The 13,558-nt window shown below is 49.2% G+C and overlaps 1 protein-coding gene across 3 annotated transcripts in view; it reads right to left on the bottom strand.

Moving 5' to 3' along the window:
• Positions 1–9,364, bottom strand: part of Rab11fip1 (RAB11 family interacting protein 1) — a 36,876-nt gene extending 27,512 nt beyond the window's left edge. The window contains exon 1 of one of the 3 annotated variants that reach the window (XM_042262674.2): positions 8,898–9,364. In XM_042262674.2, the coding sequence (XP_042118608.1) occupies positions 8,898–9,283 (386 nt within the window). In that variant the 5' untranslated portion in view covers positions 9,284–9,364. The remainder of the gene's footprint in view (positions 1–8,897) is intronic. The other 2 variants (XM_006982918.4, XM_006982920.4) reach the window with 2 other exon arrangements.
• Positions 9,365–13,558: the final 4,194 nt, after the last annotated feature.

Here is a 13,558-nt window from a genome sequence, read left to right as displayed (position 1 = left end):
CAGATGACCAGAGTTAGGTCCCTGGGATTCATGTGGGAGGAGAGAAGCAGACTCAAGCTGTCCTCTGAACATCATATGATGTGCACTGCAACACACACACACACAGAGAGAGAGAGAGAGAGAGAGAGAGAGAGAGAGAGAGAGAGAGAGAGAGAGAGAGAAAGGAAATGTAAAAAAATGCTTTGGGTTCTTTCTTATATGATGTCTGATCTTTAGAAATTCTCATAGAAAGTGATCAACACAACAGGGTATGGTGGAGTTCACTTGGAATCCAGCACTCTGACTTGAGGCAGGAGGATTTGGGATTTGAGAGAGTATTGGCTAGCCTGAGCTACATAGCAAGATCCTGTTGTCTCAAAAATGAACAAAAGCAAAAACAAAATCACCTGCTCACACACATACAAAAGTAAGACATGTTACAAGAAAAAGAAAAATCAGTATGCCTTTAAAAGTGCACTCAAGGGGCTGGAGAGATGGCTCAGAGGTTAAGAGCACTGGCTGCTCTTCCAGAGGTCCTGAGTTCAATTCCCAGCAACCACATGGTGGCTCACAACCATCTGTAATGAGATCTGGTGCTCTCTTCTGGCATGCAGTCATACATGCTGTATACATAATAAATAAATAAATCTTAAAAAAAAAAGTGCACTCAAGCCCATGCTAATCCAATGACTACAGTTTCATATATCTCCTCTACGTTTCTTTTCCTGTATAGTTAGCGGCTTCAAACTGAGAGATTTGCAACTTGCCTAACCCTTCTCTGGTTCCAGGTCCCCCTTAGAGACAAGGCTGAGGGGTACCTGCCTGCCTCGGAAGGATGTCATAAAGTTTAGATGATTTAATACATGTAAAGTATCTAGAACAAGACCTGCTGTGGGTTGCAGCTATAATTACTACTTAGCCAGAATCAGAATGCACAGGCAATTTTATTTGTAGCATATGGCACACGCCTTACAATCTTCATATCCCCAATTCTGATGGCTACATGACATCCCACCACCTGAGTAGCCTACAGTTGACCCAGTCACAAGGTTCCTGACACAGAAATGGAGAAGATGAACAGTTCTAACCATGTTACCAAATACTCAAACATGCCTATCTAACGTAAGTATCAATGGACTTGCATGTGAAGATGTAGGAAAACATTCACCTACACAATTGGTGTTATATAATGTCCAAAAGGGTGTTTTTTTTTTTTTTTTAAATGGAAGAACTTAAAATATCATGATCAAAGTCTAAGTTCTGGAACTTGTTGGGGAATGTAAAGATCATCACCGAGGGCTTTAGGACTTTTATCCCAGTGGGTGGATGGGAACCAGAGGCTCCTAAGATTAGCAATGCCACTGGGCACGACAGTCGGTTTCAGCATATGGATCGGGGTGTTTCTATGCAGACAACAATAATTCAAGCACCCTTATTAAAATATTTTCTAAGAATTAGAAAATTTAACTCAGTCAGGTGGCCATGGCATATGCCTTTAATCCCAGCACTTTGGAGGCAGAGGCAGGAGGATCTCCTAGTTTGAGGCCAGCCTGGTCTACATAGCCAATTCAAGGACAGCCAGGGCTGCACAGAGAGACCCTGTCTCGAAGAAGAAAAAGAAAGGAAGGAAAGAAGGAAGGAAGGGAGGGAGGGAGGGAGGGAGGGAGGAAGGGAGGAAGGGAGGAAGGGAGGGAAAGAAGGAAATTTAACTCATTTTTCAACATGGAAGCCTATCATCCCTAACATTATCTCCTTACAAAGTTGATCGTATTTAAGAAAGCCACAAATGGTACTACTGTGTAAGACCTGGGATCTCAGCTCTTGCCTAGCTATAACTGCCACTGATGTTATCCTGTTTGGCCTGCCAAAGGAATTAATTTATCACGACAGTGACATCTCTCACCAAAAGAGAATTTGGGGATGGGAAAGGAAAGCCCATAGTCTGATGCTTCCCCCAGGCCTTGGCCAAGACAAAGAAAACAAACCTCAGCGACCAACATCAAAGAACACTCAGTCCACTCCTTACCCTGTCAACAGATGAACTACTCCCCCCCAAGAGCTCCTGGCAAGGGAGCAGAGAACCTGTGATTTATCTCGTAATCACCGTAAGTTCAAAGCAGGAAGAAAACATACCCAAAGAATCTTATTTTAAAATCGCATCTTAATAACACATGATTAGTAAAAGTGAAAAGTTCCATGTTGGTGAACGGCGGGGTCACGTTCACTGACCATGAGGGACCGGTGCTCTGAGAGAGCACAGCCCTGAATAAATACCCCAGGACTCAGCCTGCTGGGGCTGCCCTTCAAATCAGACATTCTTGGTGATAACAAGAGGCCTTTTTAGGGCAGGCTTCCTGGAAGCTCAAATTCTTCGGGAGGTTAGCTACGTCCTTGGTCATAGAAGGGCACTAAAAAAATGAAGTGTGTGGTCACCACATCTCCAGCAATCCGTCTCCGGTGCCGCCTGTACCCGCCTTCCACTCGGGTAGCTCAAAGGCCAGCATTCAGGGAAGGTCATTTACAGCCGCCTTTCTTCTTTCCGAGGCACATTCCTCATGTCCCCCAGGGAGACCCTGGACGCTCAGACCCTCGGTTTTTCTTTACCAGATTATCAACGTATCCCTTCAGGAAAAGAGGCTCTCCTGGCCAGGTGTGAAGGTACACTCCTCTAATTCCAGTACCCAGGAGGCAGAAGAAGCTGGAGGCTGGTGGGTTCCACTAGACTGGACCACTTGTTTCAAACCAACCAACCAACCAACCAACCAACCAACCAACCAACCAACCAATCAGCCAAACAAATCAAAACCTTGAATGCAAACTATCATTACCATGCAGGAATCCCAGCTATTCACGCAGTAAGCCACTCACTGACTCTCAACAATGACCAAGTCCCTGATCACACAATAAACAAGACAAGAGTGGTCAGGTGAAAGCAGACACCTCAGGCATGGTTTCTTGAGGGCATGACCTCTGTCTGACTCAGGGCACACCTTGTGGGGACAAAGACCCGCTTGCCAGTACAAGGCTTGGATGTTACAGTTTTGCTGGAGTCAAAGGCCCTGAGGTTGAGGCCTGCGCTAGATCCAGAACCAAAGGGCATGCTGGGAACTGCTTTAAGATGAAAAGATCAAATGGTCTCCTATCACTCTCTCTTCCACCCCAGTCCTCAGCACCCTCATTCTTCGGGGCTAACCCAGAGCTGGCTGTCCCTCCTAGAGGAGACAGGGAGAAGCAGCATTTCCCAGGACAGAATGTTTTAATGGATAGCTGAGCGGCTACATGTTGGAGCTGATGGCGTTTTAATGAGTACACGTACTGCTTATAATATAATTATTACATTTCAAAGTTAACAACTACCATTCAAATGACCTATCAGATACTAACAAAACTCTTCCTTGGAGGGTAGCTATAGAAACACTATAAAGGTCTTTGGATAGAAGGGAACTTAGCAAGATGGAGAGACCCAAGTCTTTCCAACACTGAGTCTTATTTTCTGTACAGGGCTCCTCTCTCCATTGTCTTGTGATATTAGGTTTTCCTTGAAACTGTGACATCATCGACTTCGCAGAGCACACCAATGAGGTTACACCAGCCACACAATTAACCAATCGAGTCCCTGGCCAGCACTGAAACAATCGGCCTCTGTAGACATCCACATCCACACCCTGCTTTCAATGGCATGCCCGAGTCATTCCTTTCGACAGAGGACACAACTCACAAGTGGCACTGCCCAAAGTTGTCTTTGTCATGGTGACCTCATCCTGGTATCAGGGTGATTGCTGGGGTAAGAAAGCAGAACTATTTCCTGGTTCACTTTCAACACGTAGCTCCCTTTATTTACTTGTTTAATCTTATCACCCACCCTCACCCCCCCCCCTACCAGAAGCAGAGCAATTAAACCTATAAAACATTTCTGAAAGGACCCACTACTTCAATTATTGCGACAGCCTCCCATTTCATCTTTGGGATTCCAGACTGGGCTATGTTCAAATTGGCCCACACCATCCTGCATTTAACTCTTGGTGGCTTCCTATTCCTTTCTCTTTGAGTCTTACCCTATACACAATCAATCCTCCAGCTTCCTAGGTACCCCTGCCTCAGGACCTTTGTACAGCACTCCCTTGGATTCCTCTTTATTCTTCAGATATCTGTCTCAGAGGCCATCTTATTCATTAATATTCATAGCTGGGGCTGTAGCTCAGTAAGTAGTACAGCACATGCCCAGCATGCATAAAGCCCTGAGTTTAATCCCCAGCACCAAAGGCTTACCTATTATTATTTTATGATAGGCTCTTGCTATACAGCCCAGGCTAGCCTTGAATTCTCAGGATCAAGCAACCTTCCTGCCTCAGCCTTCCTAGTAACTGAGGTTAGAGGTACCATCATGTCCTGCTTTCCAATCTCCTTCTTTACAGCATACTCTTATTGATCATTTTTTTAAAAATAATTTCCTTTTAGATTATTTACTTTATGCATATGAATGTTCTGCCTGTGAGTATGTAAGTACACTATGTCCATGCACTATCCTCTCAGGACAGAGAGCATCAAATCCCTGGAACTGGAGTTACAGACAGCTGTGAGCTGTCATGTGGGTGCTGGGAATGGAACCTGGGTCCTCTGAAGGGGAGCCAAGTGCTCTTAAATGCTGAACCATCTCTCTAGTCCTGATCATTTTTTTCTAATAAATCTTTTTTCTAAGATACGTTTTTTTTTAATTTGGATTTTATGTGTGTGGGGGTTTTCTGTTGTCTTATTTTGCTTGCACATGCCTGCTCACCATGTGCAGGCAGTGTCCTTGGAGGCCAGAAGAGGGGGTCGGAAATCCTGGAACTGTAGTTATTACTGACAGTGTGAGTCAGTGCGTGCAGAGAATCAGACCCAAGTCCTCTAAAGAGCGGCCAATGCTCTCACCTGCCAGTGGTCTCCCCAGTGCCAACCTTTTGTTTCTGTAGCTTGCTCTTTTCCTCCCCATGAATGAGCACAATCCACTGTTTCTTTCTTGTGTTCCTTCGTTTATAATCTACTTCCCAAAGAGGCTCTGAACTTCCTGAAAGCAAGCACCATGCCTCTCTGGCACTTTATAACCAGCATCTGGCATACAGCAGTCCTAAAAAGTACTTATGGCTCGGTTGGTAAAGTGTCTGTCACTTTAAGCCGAAAGGTCCAAGTTCGGATCCCCACACAATGTAAAAGCCAGGCACAGCAGCTAGTGTCTACAACCCCAGCACTGGAGCAATTAAAGGTAGAACCTTGCAGCTTATTGGCTGGCCAGCTCAGGCAAATCAAATAATAATAACCCCGTCTCAAATTAATAAGGTGGAGGGAGATGGGGAGATGACTTAATGGCTAAAACCCTTGCCCCCCAACCCTGAGGACTGAGGTTCTGATCCCCCGCATCTATGTAAATGTCAGGTAGGTGTGGTGGCCCACCTGCAATCTGAGACAGGCACAGGGGATCCCCAGAACTCCCTCTATTCTTACTGAACGTGTGACAGGTGAAATCACAAGTAACAGCATCGTCACCTAGTGACATCTTGGAGGTCGTCTCTTCCTGTGGTCATTTCATCCCACGGCCAAGATGAGGGAGGGGTGCTTATCACAAGACCTACAGAGAGCCAGGAGCTCAGTTTTCTACACGGGAGTGGGAGGGGACCGTGCTGCCTGAGAGATGATTGGTTCCGGGAAGGCCCGACGTCTCGTCTTTAAGGGAAATTACAAGAAAGAAGGGGGTGGGGGTGGGGTGTCCGAGCAACCAGTAACAACATTGCTTACATTTTCCACCCTGCTATAAAACAACTTCAGTGTGCACAAGGAGCCCAGAGCACACACCTCCAACGGCTTACCTGTGACTTAAGACGTCGGGGTCAGCTAAGCCATTTCTCGACACTTAAGTCTCTCAGAAAAATAACTCCTCAGCTCTTATTTCCAATAACCCAAAATTTCCCACGGGTAACTTATTTCAGCATCTGACTGTCTTCTAAAACCTTTCACACCATCTAACCTCTACAACAGCCGAATGCTTCCCTAGGCAGACACTGGAGTCTCAACTGATACAGGAAACGGACCCCCCACCATTCCCTCCCTGTTTTAACATCCTGAAGATGACTGCAGCGCTATATTTTATGGTGTTTACTTGCATAATGGCCCTCCAGCTCCCAGGCCGAATAGATCTAGCCTAGAGATTATTTCCCAAATTTTGTTGCTTTTAGCACCTGCTTTGGTTTAAAATCAATCTACTACAGGAGACTAGAAAGCTGGGCTGGGGGTCTTACAAGCTGTTTACCTGAATGTACTTCCGACTCAAGTCTGCTGCTATCACGGTACTTAACTGGCTCCTATTTAACCAACACCCACTGAAACCTCAGGCAGGTCTTTAACAGATACAAGAGTAAAATGAACTCCTTTCTACCCTTCCTAACTGAAGGCCACACATTCCCTGCTGCTAAATGTATCCTGCCTATATATTAGGCTGCCCTATATAGTAGGCTACATGGTACTTTAAATATGTGTATCATCATATTAAACTCAAGGGCAGAAAATTCAGAATCATGATAAAAAGGCATATTCTCTTGTCTGCAAATAAATTTGCTATATAGGGGTTTATCAAGAGAATAATTAATAAGTGGGTTCTTAACATGATAATGGACCTCAAATTTCAGTGTCTGAAAACTAAAAAAAAAAAAGCCACCCTCTGTCCAGTAACTGTTTTGTTACACACACACACACACACACACACACACACACACACACACACACACACACACACACGAAGAGAGAAGGAGACAGAGACAGACAGAGAGAGCCAGCGCAGACCAAGATCTTAGATTTTGTTTTGTTTCTTCTGATTTTTAACGTATAAGGTGGACTCAAACCATTAACAACTAGTTCAAATAGATTTTCTAGCCAAACCTGTTTCTTTCTGTTAAAACTGACACCTCTCAGGCTATATCTCATTCTTCTACTCTCAGCTTCCTGGGGCACCTCGGAGTTCTACCAGGGCATCAGACAGGCTCAGTTTAACAGGGTTCCCCCCAGCGGCTAGGAAAGTCCCAGAAAGCGGTCATGGAAACTTTGCAATATCACCTACTTTCTGAAAAGCAGACATTCTATGGCAGTTATAAAAACCCACTAAGTAAGCACAATTTCCCTGCCAGTCAATATTGTGTCTAAGTGGTAACGCGCTCACGTGACAGAAACAGGAACAGCCATGTAGGCTTAGGATTACCTTAGGGAAAATGAGGAAAAATGATACAGAGCCGAAAGAGAGCATGAGGACGAGGGCTTTCATCCCTCACACAGCAGTGCAGGACCTTTTGAACCTTTACACTGGCTTCATTCATGCAGGAAGCAGCGACTCTTCACAAACATCAATTAAGGGCAGCAGCATGCTCTGCTTATAAATAGGGAAACTGGGGTGTTTAGAGCCAGAACAACCCAACGATGAGTCAGGACCAAGTGTACATCAGACCCAGCACTCTGGAAGCCCCATCTCTGGCAGGGGACACAATCTATCTTGCAAGGGGATGAAATTGTCATATAAGAAACAGAGAGTGAACAGAGACGTGAACATTCATCTTGGAACGCGACAATATGAAGAAGAGCCGACAGTCAGCAACCCAAGCCCCTCAAATGCCGTTTAGTCAAGACGGAAAATAAGGATGGCTTCCGCTTCCGCTCCACGGGAACGGTATGCCAACATCCATTGCAGGTGGATGTTTCTCTTGGGATACCCCATCCAGCCTCAAGTCAAGACTCTCCTTTTTTATAGGAGTTTGGAAATGCCTGTTCATCTGTGCCCATAAAAAAAAAAAAAAAAACGAATCAGACTCGCTGAAACTGAACCACCCTAGCATGGAAACTACAGTTGCTCTGGCTCCTCCTGCCCCACCCCCAAGTAAAAGTTAAAACACTCTGTGTATCTCAAGTGCAGGGACTGAACCAGTGGGTTTCATCAACTGGGGTTTAGGTGGTGACATAACCAGCATCTCTAAGGTCAAGCAAAGTAACCAGTTGGGCGAATCTAAGCTTTCTTTGGTACATGAGATGAACATAATCAAATGCTCCATTGGTTAAGCTGCCCTTTCCAAACACCAGTGAACGAGAACAAATGAAGCTCTAAGACCTTAAACTGAACTGGGGTTTGCCCAGCAAACCTTCAACTGAGGAGCAACAGGTGGGCTAGTGAATAGCCACCTACCAGGAATCAGGACCAGACAGAATTGACCAAACTCCAAAGAGTCACAATGATCATTTCTACTGATCTTGGAATCATCATCTGTCACTAATTCAGACCCCCAAGCAAAACACCAAACTGTTCTAGAGTTCATTCCGAGGGGCAGCTCCAGGTGGGAATCAGCAATCACCAGGCTGGTGTTTTGTTTTGTTTTGTTTTGTTTTAACCCCATTCTTATCCTCACCCCTCCTCTAGCCATTCGCCCAGCAACCGTCCAGCTCTGGGGTGCTGGGGCTTTCCCTCCAATTAGTTTTCTCTGCTCCCAGTCCCCAAGGGTTCTGTGCTCAAAGCGTCAAGCTTAACAAAATACCCAGGGGGCCTTCCACCTAAATTAAAGCGCGTATCAGGCACACACCACCCAACCTAACAGGAATTCTCCTACCCGCATATTGTTTCAATTCATCAAATATTCATCTAGCGCTGACTGTGTGTGCTGTGCGTTCCGAGGCGCCCGGAGGCTTCAAAACCTCTCCTGCCTTCCAAAAAGCCCCCATCCTGGGAGAGCTGGGACGTGACAGCCGGACGCGACGCTGGGTTAGGTGAGACTCGCGGGCGAGGCCAACGCGCGCGGTGGCTGGGTGGCTGGGTGGCTGGGTGGCTGCCGGGCTTGGCCCCCGGGAGCAGCGCTGCCCGAGCGCCCTTCTTCCTCCCCCCCTCCCCACCTCGACGCCCCGCGCCCACTCACTGCGTCTTCCTGCGGCTCTGGTCCCGGTGCAGCTCGCGCAGGTCCACCTCGGCGCGGCCCAGGAACTTATCGAGACCGAGCAGCGCGCGGTGCAGGACGGTGAGCTGCAGGGTGGCGGCGGCGGCGGCGGCCGAGGGCGCGGCCCCCGAGGACAGCAGTGGCGGCAGCTCGAAGGTGGCCTCCTCGCGCCACACGGGCGCGCCCAGGCTGCGCTCGGACACCGACGTGGCGTACTTCTCCTTGCCCACCTGGATCACCGCGTACGCGTCGCTCGTGCCCCCGGGACCCTTGGCCCGCAGGCCCCGCGCCTGTAGCACCGTCACCTGCACGTGAGTTGGGGACCACATGGTCCCCAGGCCCCGGCCCGCTGAGGCCGCCAGGGACATGGTGGCCGACGCCGCACCCGCCTCGGAGGCCACAAGGTAGTAGCCGCTGCCCTCGATCTGGACCGCCCACCCGGCTCCCGGGCTGCTTTAAGGCTTCCGGCCACGCCCCCCGCCACGCCCCCGGGCCCGCGCGCCACCTGCCTGCGGGGCGGGGCTCCCGGGGGTGGGGGCCGGGCCGAGAGCGGGGCGGGGCCAGGAGAAGGCGGGGAACCTAAAGGTCACGTGGGCTCGCTCCCCGCGAAGAAGCTTTTGGATGCGAAAGGCAGCCTTGCAACTTGAGGTCCTCAGCTGCCAGAGTCCCTAGGAGGGCACAGGAGCTAGACAGGAAGCTCTGGCTTGGAAATCATGCTTAACTTCTAAGCCTGCACCGGCAAGCCGCAGATGGGTGACGTTGGGTCGATGACTTAAAATTTTCTCTGCCTCCGTTTCATCACGGGTAAAACGAGGCAACAGTCCCCCCTTGGACTGCTGTAAAGAAAGTGATGCATTTACGTTCCCAGCACGGTTGCGTGCACGTGGGGAGGGTTCCGAAAGTGGTAACTGTGCGCAGGGTAAGCAAGACGACCGCCAGCACTGCTCCTCTTGCTCTGGTCCCCTGGGTACTGCTCTGACGGAAGGCAGGCAGGCGCCAGGGACGGTATAAGGATGTTATTTGGACCTGCGAAGGGGAACAGGGAACGGGCGGGACGGTAAGTGGTGGGCCAGCCTGTGTTTCCTGCCCTCGCCAAATAAGGTGAGGCTAGGTTAGGAAGAGCAAGAAGGGGGAACTGGAAATGGGATTGCCAAACCAATCCCCTTGGTTCCCCATTTCCTCCTACTTAGCCTCTTGCGTCTGTCCCTGGGCTCCATCTCTGACCTCCCACCCACCTGTCTGCTTTCTTGTTCCCAGTCTCTAGCAGACTGGTGACTCCCCCGGGTGTTTCAGGTCATCAGCCTTCAAAGGCTGAAGTCTCCTGTGGCGAGTCTTCAGATGGGACATGTAGCTCTGGAGGCTTTTAGGTCTCATGATTAAGGAGAAGTTCAGCAAAAGATGGGACACATCCAAGGTCCTGTGTTAAAGCTGGGAATGGAACCCTGGTGTCCTGCCTCCCGTGCTAGAATTGATGCACCTCCTCCTGCTCTACCACATTCTCAGGATACCAGGTCCGCCAAGGTCTCCAGGCTTTCCTCCCCTCCGCTGAGTTCCCGCCCACCGACCTGTCAATTGCTTCCCTCACATCTGGAACCCCTGCCGTCTTGCATCACTGCCAGCTGCATTGATTTCTCACTTAGAGACTTGAAGGCATTCCTCTTTGGTTCCCACCCCTATGTTTTCCTTGATTTCTGGACAAACAAGCCCAGACAGTTTCTCTCCCTCCAGACCCCAGCTGCTTCCGGTTGTCCTTCTGGCTGTCCTTGCTGCCCCCTATCTACCTAAGTACTAAGCACTTCTTCACAAAGATTTCCCCAAGGTTTGACTTGATGTAGCTACCTTGAAGGCAGGTGACTTGTTCAAATCCCGTTTCTCCGTCTTTAGGTGGTAGTGTGGTGGTGGTGGTGGTGGTGTGGTGATGGTGGTGGAGGTGGTGGTGATAGAGGTGGTGGTGGTGGTGGTGGTGGTGGTGGTGGTGGTGGTGGTGGTGGTGGTGATGGTGGTGGTGGTAGAGGTGGTGGTGGTGGTGGTGATGATGGTATGGTGATGATGGTGGTATGGTGGTGGTGATGATGGTATGGTGGTGGTGGTGGTATGGTGGTGATTGTGGTGTTGGTGTTGGTGATACTGGTAGTGGTATGGTGGTGGAGGTGGTGGTGGTGATGATGGTATGGTGGTGTGGTGGTGGTGGTATGGTGGTGATTGTGGTGGTGGTGGTGGTGGTGGTGGTGGTGGTGGTGGTGGTGGTGGTGGAAATAAGACTGCCAAGGTGGCCAGGTCATGCAGATTATCAACACCAGTCTTTGGAGTTTCTACTCAGTGTAAGACCTGGCAAGCCAGTCTCTGGAGGGCTGTGAGCAGTAGCATCCTTCAACTGTGCCCATTACCAGACAGCTGTGACAGCGAAGAACAAGCAGGTGACAGCTGTTTACCTTCAGTCATTTCCCCTGGAGACTCTCTTCCCTGTGCCGTCTGCCTGCACTGTGCCCATCCTTGCTGTCTACCCTCAACTGGCTGTCCTGCTTCTTCAGTGTCCCCCAGCTGGACAAAGTCTAGATCTGGCATCCAACTTAGGCTCTGGAAGGAAGTTTTCAGCTCTGATTTCCTCCGAAATTATTGGGGCTAGAGAGAGATAGCTCAGCAGTTAAGAGCACTATTGCTATTCCAGAGGACCCAGGTTTGATTTCCAGCACCCAAGTGGTGACTCACAGCTATCTATAGTTCAAGAGGATCTGATAGTCTCTTCTGGTCTCTGCAGGCACCAGGCATGTATGTGGTACACAGACATACATGCAGGCAAAAATCCCGTACTTATAAAATAAAAATGCTCTTAAATATTTATTTTTACTGTATTATTTATTTACTTACTTTTAAGAAAAACAGGGTATCTGCACGTACAGCAGGCTGACCTCAAACTTCTCTTCATTCTGTCTCTACTCTCTGAGGGCTGAGATTGCAGACATGGGCCATGTTGCTCAGTTCCCACACTCACGTTGTGTGTGTGTGTGTGTGTGTGTGTGTGTGTGTGTGTGTGTGTGTGTGCAATGCTTCCACAAGGAAAGGAGCAAGGATTAAGCCAGAGCTGGGCAGTCTCTCAGGGTGAGCAGGCGACAGCATCTCTTCACTCATGAAAGGGATAAACAGAGGGTGGGTAGAGTGAGGAAAGGGAAATCATGAGTATGTGTGACCTGGTGTGTTTGGGTTTCTGTGGTCCAGAGACTGACTAAGCAGGCAGAGCCGAATGGGGAAGGGCAGGGCCGCCTCTCCACCAGCACACACACACTGTAAGTAAGGTTCTTTTTCTCTCGGAGAGTGGACTCCCAGCAGGGGTCAAGTGAGTTGCCTGGGGCTAGGCACATAGTCAGGGAGGGAATCAGACATTTGTCAATAAAGAAGGACTGGTCTGTTTCCCGGCGAGTTGCAGACCTATAAAGGTTTTTTTTTTTTTGGTCTCATTCTTGGGGCCTCAGCACACTGTCCCCGAGACTCAGTGACTGAGTGAGAACTAGTCTGATCCCATTCTGACAACACCGTAACCTGGGTAGGGATACACAGGCACGATGACAGGACTTATGGCAAGGCTGGCAGACTCCGGGCTCTGGCTGCCCACCGATTGCACCACCCCACCTCCGCCCCTGGTGATCCTAAAGGCGGGTCAGCAACCTTCCCAGGCCATTGGGAGTGTTTGTAAATACCTCCCGCTGCCGGCCAGGGTGGAGAGAGAAGTTGCTCTTCCTCCCACCATGCCCCGCCTACTCCCGGGTCCAACTGAAAGAGGAAGAGAGTTTCAGTCAACCCTGAGCACACAGACAAGGTGCCCGGCAGGTTAGACTGGACAGGCGGGCCAGCAGCTGTCCTGCAATAGCAACAATGCACAGCCAGCAGCCGCGAGGCTCCGGGGCTTCTCCACGGGCAGTGACCGGGATGGGCAGGTAGCTCCGATCTGGAATGCAGATTTGTAGAAGCCCGGCAGCTTCCTCCTCATCCGTGCTGGGGGCGGAGAGAAGAGCTATTCAAGCCCAGGGACATTGCCACTGCCTTCTGAATGGCCAACCGCGGCCATAAGGTTTAACTAAAAAAAAAAAAAAAAAAAAAAAAAAAAAACCAAACAAACAAAAAAAACAACCTCTAGGAATTTTGGGTGGGTGATGTGGCAGTCCAGAGGAGGGCCTGGAAGAGTCTGGTAATAATGGCTGCCTGTTCTCGTTCTTTGCCGAAGATTCCAGGGTGTGGTGGTGACAAACGTCCACACACACAGTGATTCATTCACCCAGCTCTTGGGAAATAGTTGTCTAGCCTCTTGTGTCCAGCTGCCTTGGCACCTGCCCACTAGGTCGGCTGTGACTGCCTACCTTCTATTGCGAAGGTTTGAGGAACGTGCTGGTTGTTTTTTGTTTTTTGTTTTGGTTGGTTTGTGTTTTTTGTTTTATTTTGTTATTTGTTTTTTTTTTTTCAAGACAGGGTTTCCCTGTGTAGCTTTGGAGCCTGTCCTAGAACTCGCTCTGTAGACCAGGCTAGCCTCGAATTCACAGAGATCCACCTGCTTCCACCCCCCAAGTCCTGGGGATTAAAGGCGTGTGCCACCACCGTCCAGAACTGGTTGATTTTTGTCAACTTGACAAAAACCTAGATATATCTGGGAA

This window comes from Peromyscus maniculatus, chromosome 17 (genome assembly GCF_049852395.1).
Source record: "Peromyscus maniculatus bairdii isolate BWxNUB_F1_BW_parent chromosome 17, HU_Pman_BW_mat_3.1, whole genome shotgun sequence".
NCBI classification, from domain to species: domain Eukaryota; kingdom Metazoa; phylum Chordata; class Mammalia; order Rodentia; family Cricetidae; genus Peromyscus; species Peromyscus maniculatus.
Note: the sequence above shows the minus strand (reverse complement) of the source record. Positions and strands in the feature narration are given on the sequence as shown.